Raw genomic sequence first — 15,958 nt, forward strand, 5'->3', positions numbered from 1 at the left:
ATTATGATAAAATAATGATTTATACATACAAAACTATGATGATGTAAACTAAATGTTAAATAATCAAAAACCATTTCATTAATTTTGTGTGAAAATTATTTAAATAATTTGTCAGTTGTCATTTCCACCACAGCCAACAATTTTGCCACTATTTAAGTTTTATCAAAATGTATTGTGCATGGTTGCCAAGGAGACAAAAGTTTCAGTCAAGAGAATGCTAAAAATGTAATATGAGAAATGCTGTGTAAAGAAAATAAAGAAAAATCAAGGCAAACATCGCTTTTTCCATGTCCGGTCAAGCTGTAAATTTATCAAATTATGCAAAAAAGTGAAAATATTATCAAATTGTGTCTATTTAGGATACATACTAATGGTAGCTTAGTAAAGCTAAAAGTAAAGAGTAAAGAGACAAAAATGACAGAATTTTCTTGTGATTTGTGTATATCCACTTTTGGACATGGTTATTGGACAAGTTCCATTAACTAGTGAGATTGTGAAAAGTGTGTTTTAAGCATCCACAGGACCAAAAGTGCCCATAGTTGAAAAAATGTGCAATTATGCAGCCCGATCTCATGAAAAATATCCGTGCATCTTATCATGTGGCTTTTTGAGCGCGTTACTGTGGAGACGTAGCGCCTATGGAGGCGTCACGCTTTTATCCGCGGCGTCCACGCACGACTCACCATGCGCCCCACCGTGAGCGAGAACCACACATTATAGTGACCACGAGGAGGTTACCCCATGTGACTCTACCCTCCCTAGCAACCAGGCCAATTTGGTTGCTTAGGAGTCACCTGGCTGGAGTCACTCAGCACGCCCTGGATTCGAACTCGCGACTCCAGGGGTGGTAGTCAGTGTCAGTACTCACTGAGCTACCCAGGCCCCAAAGCAAGTAAACCTTAAACCTAACTGATACTGTCATAAAAGCAAATGTGTGAATAAAAACGCAATTGCTGAAGCAACCATGTCTTTTGGTGGTGCTAATGTGACACTTTCAGTTCACGTGTCGACTCACTTGCCCTTCAGGACTCGTACTCCAGTCCTTTGCTTTGCAAGTGCAATGCTCAATCAGTTGCACTACAACGCAACTTGATCATGCTTGAATAGGCTTATATATGTAGTTGGTTATATAATACAAATGTTAAAATGTATTGCCTTACAAATCATGCTCTATAGTAAGAGTTTTGATGTCACAAGATAGCATGGTGTGAGAAACAGGGCAACTAGTAAGTGTTTATGTGCTAATATTCTGCCGTTTTACTTGTGATTAGCAGTTGCAAATTGAGGTTGCACTTATGTCTCAAAGCATTGAGATGGCTAATGTTGACATAATCACATCCATGCATCAGTTGTGTCAGTCTCTAATTTTGTGCAAATGCAGTAAAAAAAATTTTTCCAAGGTTTTGTTGGAATTTTGATTGTCTTAGAAGCATGAGTTAGAATGAGTAGAGAAACAAATCAGTAATGTTTTGCACTGTATCTTTTTGCACCAAAAGTGTGTGTGTTAGTTTATAGCTGTCATGGCAAATTATAGACCTGATAACTTATTTGTTGTAACTTATTTCTATTGAGGTAAACAAAGGATACCTTTTAATGAATAATATACATATATATTTTCAGACACATATAAAAATGTTTCTAAAAATAAAATTTCACATTTTTTGTGGTGGGGCCAGCAGATATGTTGGGAGTGCAAGAAAAAATATTAACTACAGGCTGGCAAAAATAATCCTTTATTATTGAGCCCTGATGAAAGAAATCCTGATGCCCTCCATATTTTCTAATTAGCCATTTTTGTACATGACCATTTCATTTTGCTACTCTCCTGTTTACATCACTTTGTGCTTAGGGCTACAAGAACAGACTTGTTTTAATGATATATAATTTCTTTTGACATTACGTAGAAACCACATGTAAAGATTGAATTTAGGCCCGTGTGTATGTAGGTGAGGAGAGATGAGTTCTTAGGGGCTGTTTATGGGTGAATAGGGGGAACTATAAAAGAGGGTTTCACTCAGGTTAAATGCTCTGCTTTGATCTAAATGTCTTGTGTATTTGCAGAAAACATTTTAGCTAACAGCTAATTTCAATTTTGATAAGCTTAAACTGGTCTGTATTTTAAATAGCTAAAAGAGGACATATCATGGTACACAGTATTTTTCTTGCTTTTTTAAAATATATTCAATCTAATATGTAGAAAAACTATACACTAGTACTCAAAATACTCTTTTGTGTAAGGCTCAAAGTGCAAAGCTCCCTTTTCCAGTCCACCCAGACCATTCCAAATTCTGAAATATGTATTGACATCACAACCATGAGCAAATTAACATACTGTATGTCAGTCCACGTTTACATATCAACGTCTTTTCAATTTTCAGGAACATGCCTGCACTGATGGAAGTCAGTGTGAACTGTGTGTTTGCTGTGTTTAGCCAATCATAATGGGTAATTTACAGTAGCAAATACAGCCTGTTTTAAAGGGTCTGAGATGAGCAGTGTGCAGGAAGTGGTGCAGGAAGCCTTGACGTTTCGTGGTAAAAATAAAAAAGAAAGAAAATGAAATTAAATGCTACAAAAGTGTAGAATATGGTCCATTTAAAACAAAAACATTATATCAATGCAAGGTTTGCAGTTTTAACGCAAAACTTTGGTTACAATCATTATTTATTTAGATTCAAGAGAAAGTGTGTTGTGAGAAGCTTATTTTGACTAGGGAATTGCAGTTTGATTTAATCTATAAATCAGTGTTTGATGATGATAACATAAAAAGTCTGTCATTTTGAGAGAGAAAAATGGGAATTGCTACGAGATTGTACTAGCTGATGCCTTGATGTGTGTGTATTTTGACAAGTTGAACTCACATTACCACCTTTGTGTCCTCTTTGCCAAATCAGCATAGGTTTGTTTTCATACAGCAGACAGCTTCCACTTTTTGCGATGTAAACCCTATTTTTTCCATTGAACTGATTTACTTTATCTGATATTTTGGAATGTGGAAACAAAATTTGATTGGAATGCAAATGAGCTCTCATTAAAAAACTACTCAAAGATTACACTTTTGATTAGCATTTAATTTATTCTTTTATAGAAAATGATAATAGTGGATTAATGATACACAGAAAGTGAACTGATGTGGAACCCCTTGAGACGGAGCATAGAAATTCTCCTCTATGAAAAGCGCTGGTGTGTAAATTACAATCATCAGAGCCCAGAGAGTTTTGCCTGTTGCTGGGGTGCTTCCTGCAGATAATTTTATTGGCTATTAATACTGTAAATTGTGTTGGCCAATCATGGGAGATCGTATTATTGGGTGCTTCTGGAATAAAATGGTAGACACCTTTTGGGATTACACATTTCACACTTTTTGCATAATAAGACATTTTGATTGGAAATGATGCACACTATATATATACAGTATATATATATATATATATATATATATATATATATATATATATATTCATAATTTGTGGGAAAATAAACTGAATACACCACAATCTCCTGCATTTCATGTGTAAATTTGTGTCAGTTATGTACAATCAAAGTTAATTGAAATTTGCTTAGAAAGGCCCCCAAATACAATTATAATTATTTAAATAATTCAAAATTATAACGTAACATAATATAAAACTGTATATGTGGTTTATTATATAGGATATACTGTATGGTTTTTCATATATAATTTAAATTGTTTATTTCACTATTTGTTTAGTTTTGTCATTTTTAAATAGTAGTCATAGTTATCATATTTTAAATATATATAATTAATATTTTTTTGTAAAGCTCTCAGAATGGTTTATGCTGTATTAACGGTAAATGTGTTAATTGTGCATTACGCAAAAAATAATGCATTACAATTTTTTCATTAATCAAATGCGATAACGTGAACATTTTTTCTTAATCGCGATTAACACTTACCGTAAATGCAACATAAACCAGCATAAACACTTGTTGGGAGGGCGGGACCTTTGTAATGTGTCTGCCCAGATTCATTACACTGATGCACACACCACATCTACTTACCCTCATGCCATCCCAGATGTGTGTGACTTTCTTTCTTCTGCTGAACACAAATGAAGATTTTTAGAAGAATATTCCAGCTCTGTTGGTCCTTACCATGCAAGTGGATGGTGTCCAGACCTTTCAAGCTCCAAAAATCACATAAAGGCAGAATAAAAGTAATCCATAAGACTCCTAATTAGAGTTTGGGAATAATTAATGGTACTTTAATTGGTGCTATTTTAGTGCATTTCTATCTTTATACTGTGGTTGTCTTTGTTTGAATAATCACTATTAAAAATTATAATCCACTGACAATGATAATTTTTTGTTTATATTTTAAGTTTGAAAGTTTGGGCTTTGGACATGGGTACAAACATATGTATACATTAAAGGCTTTTGAAAAGTAGCAAAAATAAATGAGATAGACATGGTAAAAAGTTTCCAAGACAGTTTTAATGTGACCTTCAAATAAAAAAAAAAACAAAGTTGAAACCTCTTAGTTTTTATAAAAATCAACCCCTCTGACATAAAAGTGCCTGTAGAGGAAACGCACTATTATGGTTTTCTAGAAAAGCAATATGGATGTAGAAGAACAAAATATCTCACTTTAGAAGATAAAGAACTCTCCTCACTGTGTGGGCCATTAAACTGGTACAGCTTCCATATTCAACATCCATGGGAAACATTGCACTTCTATGAATATGAGCCTCTGGAATTACAGTGAACAAAGCAAGCAAGACAGATGCTGAAATTGCTGTTTAGATATGTGCTATGATTTCACAAAGTCGGGCGAGGTGGAATCAAGCCTCCAGATTTTGTTGTAGGCTAAATGTCTTAGAGAAATAATAATGACGCAAAAAGATTCTCCCATGAGAGCAAGACCTGTGTGTTTACCGTTGGCTGGGTGGGCCTGTTGTAATCCACTGTACTTATGCAATGTTGAGTTTACCTCCAGACCATGACAAACAGCAGTAATTTGTTGCTGTGGCATTATGATTGGCTTCCGATGTATTAGTAGGAGACTGAAAGAGAAGGACAGTGTGTATTCCTGTTCACATACAGAGGCTAATTATGCTTTCATGGCTGATTTATAATTTCTGTGTTCGTTCTGTCATGCTTGTGTACATGTGATTACATTTTGCTAACCATGTTTTTAAGTCCTGACCACAGTGGAGTACTAGTTGACATGAAGGATATTCAAACATATTTTAGAGATCATAGAATACATAGAAGACACACACAGTATATTATATGTTTCTCAGTCACTTACAAACATGTTCAGGTTCAAACATCTTTTGCAGCCTAAAACTGAACTTTTGATAGGAAGGTTGGATTGAATGCACTTGGCTTCATTTGAATGCTATAGGATGCTCCCTTGCCCCCTGTTTATTGAATGACTTAACCTCCAGCATGCTGTCTGTCTGCAATGGTTTCAGAACAGTTCGAAATGCACCGTATTTTCATCCTAACTCCATATAAAGCCTCTGAAAGCAAGAAATATGTTTTCTCAATGTGAAAATGCACAGTAAATATACGATTTCTAATTAAAACATTGTGCAATTGTACACTGTTGTGTACATTGTGTTTAGCAGCGTGGCGTTTCACGATAAATCCCTCAAATTTAAAAAATGGCATATCGGATGAAACTAGAAACTCTAAACTTTTGACTCTAACAGGTTTCATTGAAAAAACTTACGTTTCTGTAACACTTTCTATGAAGTCCGTATTTATAATGCATTGTAAAGGCATTATACTTGCCTTATACTGCATCCATAATGTCTCATAATACACCTTATAATAAGTTATAACTTCTCATAAATAATTATAACTACAGTTATTATACATTATAAGACTTCCCCTATTCATAGTTATACTTATGTATATAATGCATTATAACACAAGCATCGTTCAAATTTAACGTAGCACAAGCTAATAAAGTAAAATATTAGCTAATAGTGTAAACAGTCAAAAGGCTTTATGACATGTTCATATTATAAGTGGTCTTTGCCTGCTTTAAGTAAAGTTAAAAAAGCAATGTCTTCTTATAAACAGCTATAACATAAACTTGTAGCATACAATACATTACAAGTCAAACTTATGTAATGGAAGTTATTTATAAAATAAGTCTCCAAATAAGATGCACAAACATTAAAGTTTATTGAATAGAGTCCAGCATAGATTCAGATTTTTTGAATTATTGCTATTATTTGTATTATAAGAAGATTGGCTACATGTATGATCAACATACATATATCAGAGTTTCTGATATATTTTTAACCTTGTTGATTTACAAGTGTTTTACGTATTATCTCAAAATGTACATTGAATGTGTGTTATTTTGTACATGTGTAATAATTCCAGCACGACTTATGGAGGACTTATGGATGTTTATAAGAGGACTTATGGATGTTTATAAGAAGACATTGCTTTTGTCACTTTACTTAAAGCATACCTATTATATATATTACAAATATATTATAACTTCTGCAGATACAATTGGATGTTGCTTGTGTTATAATGCATTATATTCTAAGGTATAACTATGAATAGGTAAGTGTTATAATGTATGATAATTGTGGTTACAATTATTTATGAGAAGTTATAACATGTTTGTGGTGAGCAGGGCGGGGGCCGAACGGTGTCTGGGCAGAGCGAGGCCAGGAAGACAAGTGGTGAATGAGGTCCACCTGTGGGCCACACCGGTCTCGTGTTTCAGTGAGGGGCGGCGGGAGTATTTGAGGTGTTGACGTGTCAGTGTGAAGCGACTGCTGAAAAGCAAGCCTTCTGTGTATTTGGTTTCGAATTGCTGAAAAGCAGTGTGTTATGTGTGACACTGAATAGTGTAGTACCATTGTGTGTAATTTAAGTCTTACGTGGATTGTCAAGCCGGTCCCAGCTTCCTCCTTTGCCATCATTGAACTGTTACACTAGTGCCAAAACCTGGAAAGGAGGAAGGATGCACTGTCAAGGAATCCTCGCCGCTGACTGAGGATTGTAACGCAGAGGAAGTGCTCAATCCGGTGGCGTTGGAGCTCTGCGTCAACCGGCAACCGACAACTGAAAGGGACGGCTAAGGGGTCCAGTGCCATCGCCCAGTGTCGCGGACGGAAGCACTACAGCGAGCTGAGGGCCAGTCGACAGTGCAGTTTTGTTGCCATTTCTCCCAAATACAAACTCTGCTGTGACCTGCGCCATGTTGTTTTGTCACATGACTCTGTCCGTCAAACATTTAACTGTTTACTGACAGCCCAGAGTCTCCGAACTGATATGCGTTGTGTATAGCGAAGCCAAAATACAACATCCACACATGTGTACGTGCGGTCGCATCTAGATTACATAATATATATATATATACACACACACACACACTACCGTTTCAAAGTTTGGGGTCACTTGCCAGAAATGTTTCTCTTGATCTTAAAAACCTTTTGATCTGAAGGCGTATGCTTAAATGTTTGAAATTAGTTTTGTAGACAAAAATATAATTGTGCCAACATATTAATTTATTTAAATACGAAACTACAATTTTATTTTAAAAAAAAAGTTTTTGAAATGGATGACTTGGACCGAATAATTATTAAAAGCAGCCACTAAGTGCCCAGCATATAGATGGGAACTCCTTCAAAACTGTTTAAAAAGCATCCCAGGGTGATACCTCAAGAAGTTGTTTGAGAAAATGTCAAGAGTACATGTCTGCAAAATCTAGGCAAAGTGTGGCCACTTTGAAGATAACATAGTTTTGATTTATTTTGGATTTTTCACAACATAATTCCCATAGTTCCATTTCTATTATTCCATAGTTGTGATGACATTACTATTATTCTAAAATGTGAAAAAATAAAATAAAGAATGAGAATGACCCTAAACTTTTGAACAGTAGAGTTTGGAATTTCAGAAGGAAATTGGTACTTTAATCCACCAAAGTAGCATTCAACTGATCACAAAGTATAGTCAGGACATTACTGGTGTAAAAAACAGCACCATCACTATTTGAAAAAAGTCATTTTGACCAAACCTAGACAGGCCCCATTTCCAGCAGCCATCACTCCAACACCTTATCCTTGAGTAATCATGCTAAATTGCTAATTTGGTACTAGAAAATCCCTTGCCATTATATCAAACACAGTTGAAAGCTATTTAGATCGTTAAATGAAGCTTAACATTGTCTTTGTGTTTGTTTTTGAGAAACTCGTCAGTCAATCATTGTTTTGAGGAATGAAGGCTATACAATGCTTGAAATTGCCATAAAACTGAAGATTTCATACAAAGGTGTACACTACAGTCTTCAAAGACAAAGGACAACTGGCTCTAACAAGGACAGAAAGAGATGTGGAAGGCCAGAAGTACAACTAAACAAGAGGATAAGTACATCAGAGTCTCTAGTTTGAGAAATAGACACCTCACATGTCCTCAGCTGACAGCTTCATTGAATTCTACCCGCTCAACACCAGTTTCATGTACAATAGTAAAGAGAAGACTCAGGGGTTCAGGCCTTATGGGAAGAATTGCACAGAAAAAGCCACTTTTGAAACAGAAAAACAAAAAGAAAAGGTTAGAGTGGGCAAAGAAACACAGACATTGGACAACAGATAATTGGAAAAGAGTGTTATGGATCTTAACCCCATTGAGCTTTTGTGGGATCAGCTAGACTGTAAGGTGCGTGAGAAGTACCCGACAAGACAGTCACATCTATGGCAAGTGCTACAGGAAGCGTGGGGTGAAATGTCATCTGAGTATCTGGACAAACTGACAGCTAGAATGCCATGGATCTGCAAAGCTGTCATTGCTGCGCGTGGAGGATTTTTTGATGAGAACTCTTTGAAGTAGTCAAATTTTTTTCAAATTGTAATAGTACATTTTCACGTTATTAATGTCCTGACTATACATTGTGATCAGTTGAATGCCACTTTGGTGAATAAAAGTACCAATTTATTTCCATAAGAGCAAAATCTGTACATTATTCCAAACTTTTGGCCACCAGTGTATATGTGTATATATATATATATATATATTGTGTGTGTATGTATATATATATATATAGAGAGAGAGAGAGAGAGAGAGAGAGAGAGAGAGAGAGAGAGAGAGAAACTCTCAAACCTCATGCCACAGTTTTCCAGTTCAGCAAAAACAGATCAAATGCAGGTGTTACTGGGGGAGGACAGTCATGCATCAGTTGCAGCAAAATTAATTTTTGAAGTGCATACCCTCAGAAACCAATTACTGCCTTAAGGTACTTTGGTCACAGTATTTTTTTTTATGTTCATAATGTCTTGTTAAATGCTTATTTTATATTGTATAGTGTATATTGTTATTATAGATTTTATTTTATTTTATTCATTACCTGGCACCTTATTTTAATTCTATTTTTATTGTTATTTGTTACAGTTTTATTATTATTATTTGTCTTGTCATGATCTGTTTTGTGTATTAATGCTTTGGCAATATTGTTTGTAAACACAATCATGCTATTGAGAGAGAGAGAGAGAGAGAGAGCGAGAGAGAGAGAGAGAGATCACTGGAAAGGCAGCAGGTTTACATTATATCACTTCTTGTTCTAATGGGCAAATAACCTGTTGGCAATCATGTTAGCTTGTATTCTTGCTTTCTGAGTTTAGAAACTTGTTTCTTTAGTTAATTAATTAGTGATAGATGATTTATCTTCTATTATTTAGTAGTAACAGTCTTAGTTCATTATTGATTTAGATTCAAAAGAAAGTACACTGGAAGATAGGAATTTAGACAGTGAGGGATTTTCAGTTTAATGTATAAATCAGTGTTTGTTGAGGAAAAACAATGATTTGTTCTGATTTGTTGAAATAAATTGTTATGAGTTTGTACAAGTTTTACCTTTGAGTGTGTATTTTGATAAGTTGAACTCATATCACCATATTTGTGTCCTCTTTGTCAAATCACTATAGTTTTTAAATAGAACAGAAAGACAACAAAGAATTGAACGGCATCAATAAAGCAACATTTTTATATTTTACATGCAAAAAAGTAAAATAATAATAATTCTCCCAAAGGGATTTCTTACTCTTCCAAAAAGGTTGAATCTGTAATTTATTAGTAGTAAATTAGCAGTCGTTTTATCCAAAAACGATACTTATTACAGGGATACTTATTCTTGTGTCTTGCTCAAAGGCACAATGGAAGTCGCATATGGATAGTTTATGCTTGGTTCGAACCTAGAACCTTTCGATTACAGGCCCAGATCTTTTACCACAAAAGACCTAATTTAGGATAAATCATACCATCTTCCATGATTGTGCTTGTGAAATTGGCTTAAACATGGTTCAAGTGTTCCTGGTTTAAATTGTATTTTGTGTTTGTCTGTACCAGCATGTCCCTACTGAACCATGACTGCCAGCCAAACTGTGTCATGGTGTTTGAGGGCAAGAGTCTCACGCTGAGAGCTGTTCGGGTCATCAGAACCTGTGAAGAGGTATACATCAACACACACACACACTTACCTATCAAAATGGGCACATACCATACACTTCTTTTGTTTTTATATTCAGGTAATTATAATTACTATAGACGAACCCACACCCTAATGCTAAATGTTTTGCATTCATTAAGTTATATAATGATTTTACAAATGAGGTCATGTCCCCAAAAGAAAATTTTGTCAGATTTAGATCACACACACACCAGCATTGGCAAATTTCAGTTCATGAGATGGAATTTGAATTGAATTGGTTAAGCAGGCCTCTGTTGAATTGGAATGGCAGGAAGAGAAATTCAAAGAAAATCAGTTATGAATTTTAGTAGTCCAACACAAGTTCCCTACTGTCACTCACTTGAAGTTGTGTCGATGTAGTGACACTAGGGGTCGTTCTTGGGAGCCCCAAACACTTTGAAATTTGTGGGAGTGGAATTTGCATGCCACTCCCCTGGACATACGGGTATAAAAGGAGCTGGTATGCAACCACTCATTCAGATTTTCTCTTCGGAGCCGAGCAGTTCTATTCATTGAAGCTGAATTCATCCGCGCAGTTCATTCACTGGATTCTACAGCGCATTTCAGCGGCTTCTCCCCCTCTGTACCCGTGGAGTGCAGAGAATGCCGCTGGGTGCTTCGGCAGAAACAACTAAAAGAGTATATTCTAAAAAGAGTATTTTCTTTCTAAAAGAGCGGCACACACGGAATGCCTTTCCGTTTGTGTTTTATTCCTGGTTGCGGTCAATATCTCTCTGCTTCTGATGGCCACGATCGCTGTCTTACGTGTCTGGGCGCTGCCCACGCGGAGACATCGTTCGTGGATGAGTCATGTCCTCATTGCGAGAACATGACCATGGAAACGTTGCAGTCGCGGCTTGCTTTTGTAAGAAAGCAAGCCACCCCAGCGGCTTCCCGCACCAGTCCTTCTACCTACGGGTTTGAGGCTGCGTCGGTTAGCACTGGGGGCGATTTGGGGACATCAATAGGACAACCACCACCGGGTATCCCCCCACGGACCTCCCATTCCCCAGCACGCTCGCTTGCCCCGATCGGGCTCTCGCATGAGACCGGTGGCTCGTCTCAGTGCGAGTTCGACTTCTTGTTCGGAGCTCCGGAAGATGATGAGATATCGAGCGCAGCATCGGAGAGCGGGCTCGTCCAGTCTGACGCAGAGGCTTCGGCTGGGCTTCCTCCTTCTGGAACGGTCGCCCAGTCTCACGCCGAAGCGGAAATGACGGACATGCTTTCCTGGGCGGCCGCGAGCGTCGGGCTAGAGTGGAACCCTCCACTCTCCCCTGAACCCTCGCGGCTCAACGATCGGTTCCTGGGCACGGGGTGCCACCCACGGCCACGCCCCGCCCCCGTTCCTTTCTTCCCAGAAGTGCATGAGGAGCTGACAGGATCGTGGGAGGCACCTTTTACTGCCCGGTCTCGGACTTTCAGCTCCCCCGCTCTCGCTACCCTCGATGGCGGAGTGGCCAGGGGGTATTTGGTGATCCCCCAGGTGGACAAGGCACTTGCGGTGCACTTGTGTCCGCAAAGCGCCGCCACCTGGTGTGGGTGCCCGAGACGCCCGTCCAGGGCCTGTAAGTTTACGTCATCCCTGACGGCTAGAGCCTATGGTGCCTCTGGACAAGCCGCCTCCGCCCTGCACACCATGGCACTCCTGCAAGTACACCAAGCCAAGGTGCTAAAAGAACTGCACTAGGGTAGTTCTGACCCAGGATTGATGCAGGATCTGCCCCTCGACGTGGCACCTTGAGCTCTGCCTGCCGCGAGGCCCCATCCGTCGGTACGTCCGATGTGTTCATTCCGTTGGTCCCTCTCGCCCGGAGTTTGGGAGCAAGGCTCGCACTTTCCAACCCGTCGTGATGGCTGACCCGGACCGTCCGACTCGGCTACGTGATTCAGTTCGTCAGGCGCCCGCCAGGTTCAGCGGTGGCAGCTTCTCCTCGGTGAAGGGCGAGAACGCCGCTACCTTATGTGCGGAGATCGCTACCCTTTTGCGGAAGGGCGCGATAGAGCCTGTCCCTCCAGCTGAGATGAAGAAAGGGTTCTACAGCCCTTACTTCATCGTACCCAAGAAAGGTAGTGGGTTGCGACCAATCCTGGATCTGCGAGTACTGAACCGGGCTTTGCACAGACTCCCATTCAAGATGCTGACGCAAAAGCACATTCTAGCGAGCATCTGGCATCAAGATTGGTTCGCGGCAGTAGACCTGAAGGACGCGTACATTCACGTCTCGGTCTTACCTCGACACAGTCCCTTCCTGCGGTTTGCCTTCAAAGGCCAGGTGTACCAGTACAAGGTCCTCCCCTTCGGCCTGTCCCTGTCCCCTCACATCTTCACGAAGGTCACAGAGGCTGCCCTTGCGAAGTGTGTGTCCGCATCCTCAACTATCTTGACGACTGGCTAATCCTAGCTCACTCTCGAGAGTTGCTGTGCGCACACAGGGACCTCATGCTCCGGGACCTCAGCCGACTGGGGCTTCGGGTCAACGGGGAAAAGAGCAAGCTCTCCCCGGTTTAGAGCATCTCTTTTCACAGGCTGGAGTTGGACTCAGGAGTTCAGATGGAGAACAGCGGTTCCACTGAAACTTTTTCAGAGGCTCCTGGGGCATATGGCATCCTCAGCGGTGGCCACACCGCTCAGGTTGTGCATGTGTGACCGCTTCAGCACTGGCTTCAGACTCAAGTCCCGAGATGGGCATGGTGCCATCACGCTGATCTGTCACCGCCTCTTCAGCCCTTGGACCGATCTTGCATTTCTACGGGCAGAGGTTCCCCTAGAGCAGGTCTCCAGGCGTGTTGTGGTTATAACAGACACCTCCAAGATGGGCTGGGGCACCGTATGCAACAGGGCTGCATTGGCACATCAACTGCCTAGAGTTGTTGGCAGTACTGCTTGCCCTGCGGAGGTTTCGGCCTTTGATCCAGGGCAAGAACGTATTGGTACCAGCCTTGGCATTGCTGTGTCCGGTGCAAGCTTTACGCATCTATTTGGATCGCACGCAGAGCCTTAGAAGCTCTGAGCAGCTCTTTGTTTGCTTTGGTGGACAGCGGAAAGGAAGCGCTGTCTCCAAAAAGAGGATCACCCACTGGGTCATCGACGCCATCACAATGGCATATCAGGCTCAGTACGTGCCATCCTCTGTGGGGTTATGAGCCCACTCCACCAGGAGTGTGGCGGCCTCCTGGCCAGTGGCGCCTTTTTGGCAGACATCTGCAGAGCAGCGGGCTGGGCAACACCCAACACCTTTGCGAGGTTCTACAATCTCTGGGTTGAGCCGGTCTCGTCCCGTGTATTGGCAGGCACGAGCAGGTAAGTTCCGGGACAACTGGCCAGGTGTACCGCTTGTGCATAGTGCCTTTGCCCTCCCTTGAGGTGAAGACGTGCGCTCTTGACTCCCAGTTGTGTTCACAGACTGTGATCCCTGGATGACTTTCCTCCTTAGCCCTCTGGCAGCTGAGTTTGTGGAGAAACTCGCTGACCGGCCCAGTACGTGCGCTAATGAGCCCCTGTACTGAGGTAGGTGCTCCACATGTGCTGGTTCCCCGAAGGCGACCCCATGTGATATCTTCCGCAAAAATTATTTCCCTGACGGCAAACTGCGTCTTCTTGGGCAGAGGCCCCTCTGCCCCTGGTCGCCATGCTCTGTAGAAACTCCTCCCCCTTTGGGTAGGACCAACCATGGGACCTCTCCACATGACATACTTCTGACAAGACTAGGTAAGACCATGTGACGTAGTCCACTCAAAATACCCCCCCCCCTTTTTGGGCGGGGTGTGGTCTCCGTGGTGTCTTCCCCTTGGGAGGGACACCTCCTGACGCAGACACTTGTGGCTCCCAGTCAGTAAACAAATTCCACTCTTTTTGGGGAGAAAAGGTAGGGAAAAGAGGCCTCGGCAGGGCTAGACTGTCCCTATAGTTGGGCAGTTGACTTGTTACTGATGGACTGTTCGACACTCATCAGAGCATTTGGGGAGGTTACATGATGGCCTGGTGCACTGGCTACGAGGCACACAGCAGTCTGCCCATCACACACCGCCAGTTCACGCAACACAGTTCAGCTAGTTGTGGCATTTTGTATAGGGACCCCTAGTGTCACTGCATCGACACAGCGTCGAGTGAGTGACAGATAGGGAACATCCTGGTTACTTTCGTAACCTCCGTTCTCTGATGGAGGGAATGAGACATTGTGTCCCTCTTGCCACAACGCTGAACTACCCGCTGAAATGGCCGGGACCTGGTCTCGGCTCCTCAGCTCAAAACCTGAATGAGTGGTTGCATACCAGCTCCTTTTATACCCATATGTCCGGGGCATTGGCATGCAAATTCCACTCGCCAATTCTCATTGGCCTTTTTTCAAAAAAGCAGAGGTGTTTGGGGCTCCCAAGAGTTACCCCTAGTGTCACTACATCGACACAACGTCTCGTTTCCTCCATCAGAGAACGGAGGTTACGAAAGTAACCAGGACGTTTTACAACACAACTTAAATAATTACATTATTAATTAATAATCATAATTTATATTCATTTTTGCTAATTATTATTTGTTCACTGATTTTATATAAATACATCCAAAAAGTGAATGTTTTTGAGTTTCATTTGGATGTTTTTGGGTTAAATTGGAGCATAGAGTTAATTTATTAAAATGTTATTATATTAGTATTATTAAGTTAAGTTATTATTATAATATTACAATTTATGTATGAATTATAATATGTATAAATTAATTATTATATATAGGCATTAAATGCAATTTTCTATAGGTGACATTTCAAACATAGATTATTCATATGATCTAATGTTTGTTGAATATCCCATATGTTCGCATGATAACTTGTGATTCATACTAAAAATAAAATGTGTTATTAAAAACTAGTCTTACAGTAGTTAAAGGAATTTATTTGAATTTCATTCCATTTTAATTGTACTTCCTTGAATTCAAATTCGAATGGCAATTCTTTATCCTATTTGCTACTTGCAATTCAAAATTCAGTCTAAAATCAATTCTGAATGGTGCGCAACACTGACATTCACAAAATGCACACTTTTTCTTCAGAACCACACAGTTTCGACTGAGTTTCTCAATGGTAGGCACTTAACAGAGATCCCTGCCAAATTAACTTTACCCTAATTCAGTCATCCGAAGAATACAGTTGAAGTCAGAAGTTAACATACACCTTAGCCAAATACATTTAAACTCAGTTTTTCACAATTCCTGACATTTAATCATAGAAAACATTCCCTGTCTTGGGTTAGTTAGGATCACAACTTTATTTTAAGAATGTGAAATGTCAGAATAATAGTAGAGAGAATTATTTATTTCAGATTTATTTCTTTCATCACATTCCCAGTGGGTCAGAAGTTTACATATACTTTGTTAGTATTTGGTAGCATTGCCTTTAAATTGTTTAACTTGGGTCAAACTTTTTGGGTAGCCTTCCACAAGCTTCTCACAATAAGTTGCTGGAATTTTGGCCCAGTCCTCCATTCATAACTGGTGTGGCC

General features: G+C 40.1%; 1 protein-coding gene across 1 annotated transcript in view; it reads left to right on the forward strand.

The window, feature by feature from the left end:
- LOC127455620 (histone-lysine N-methyltransferase SMYD3-like) overlaps positions 1–15,958 on the forward strand; it is a 230,195-nt gene that overhangs the window by 166,296 nt on the left and 47,941 nt on the right. The window contains exon 7 of the mRNA XM_051723670.1: positions 10,342–10,444. Coding sequence (XP_051579630.1) covers positions 10,342–10,444 — 103 coding nt within the window. The remainder of the gene's footprint in view (positions 1–10,341; positions 10,445–15,958) is intronic.

Source organism: Myxocyprinus asiaticus, chromosome 17, assembly GCF_019703515.2.
Source record: "Myxocyprinus asiaticus isolate MX2 ecotype Aquarium Trade chromosome 17, UBuf_Myxa_2, whole genome shotgun sequence".
Classification (NCBI taxonomy): Eukaryota; Metazoa; Chordata; class Actinopteri; order Cypriniformes; family Catostomidae; genus Myxocyprinus; species Myxocyprinus asiaticus.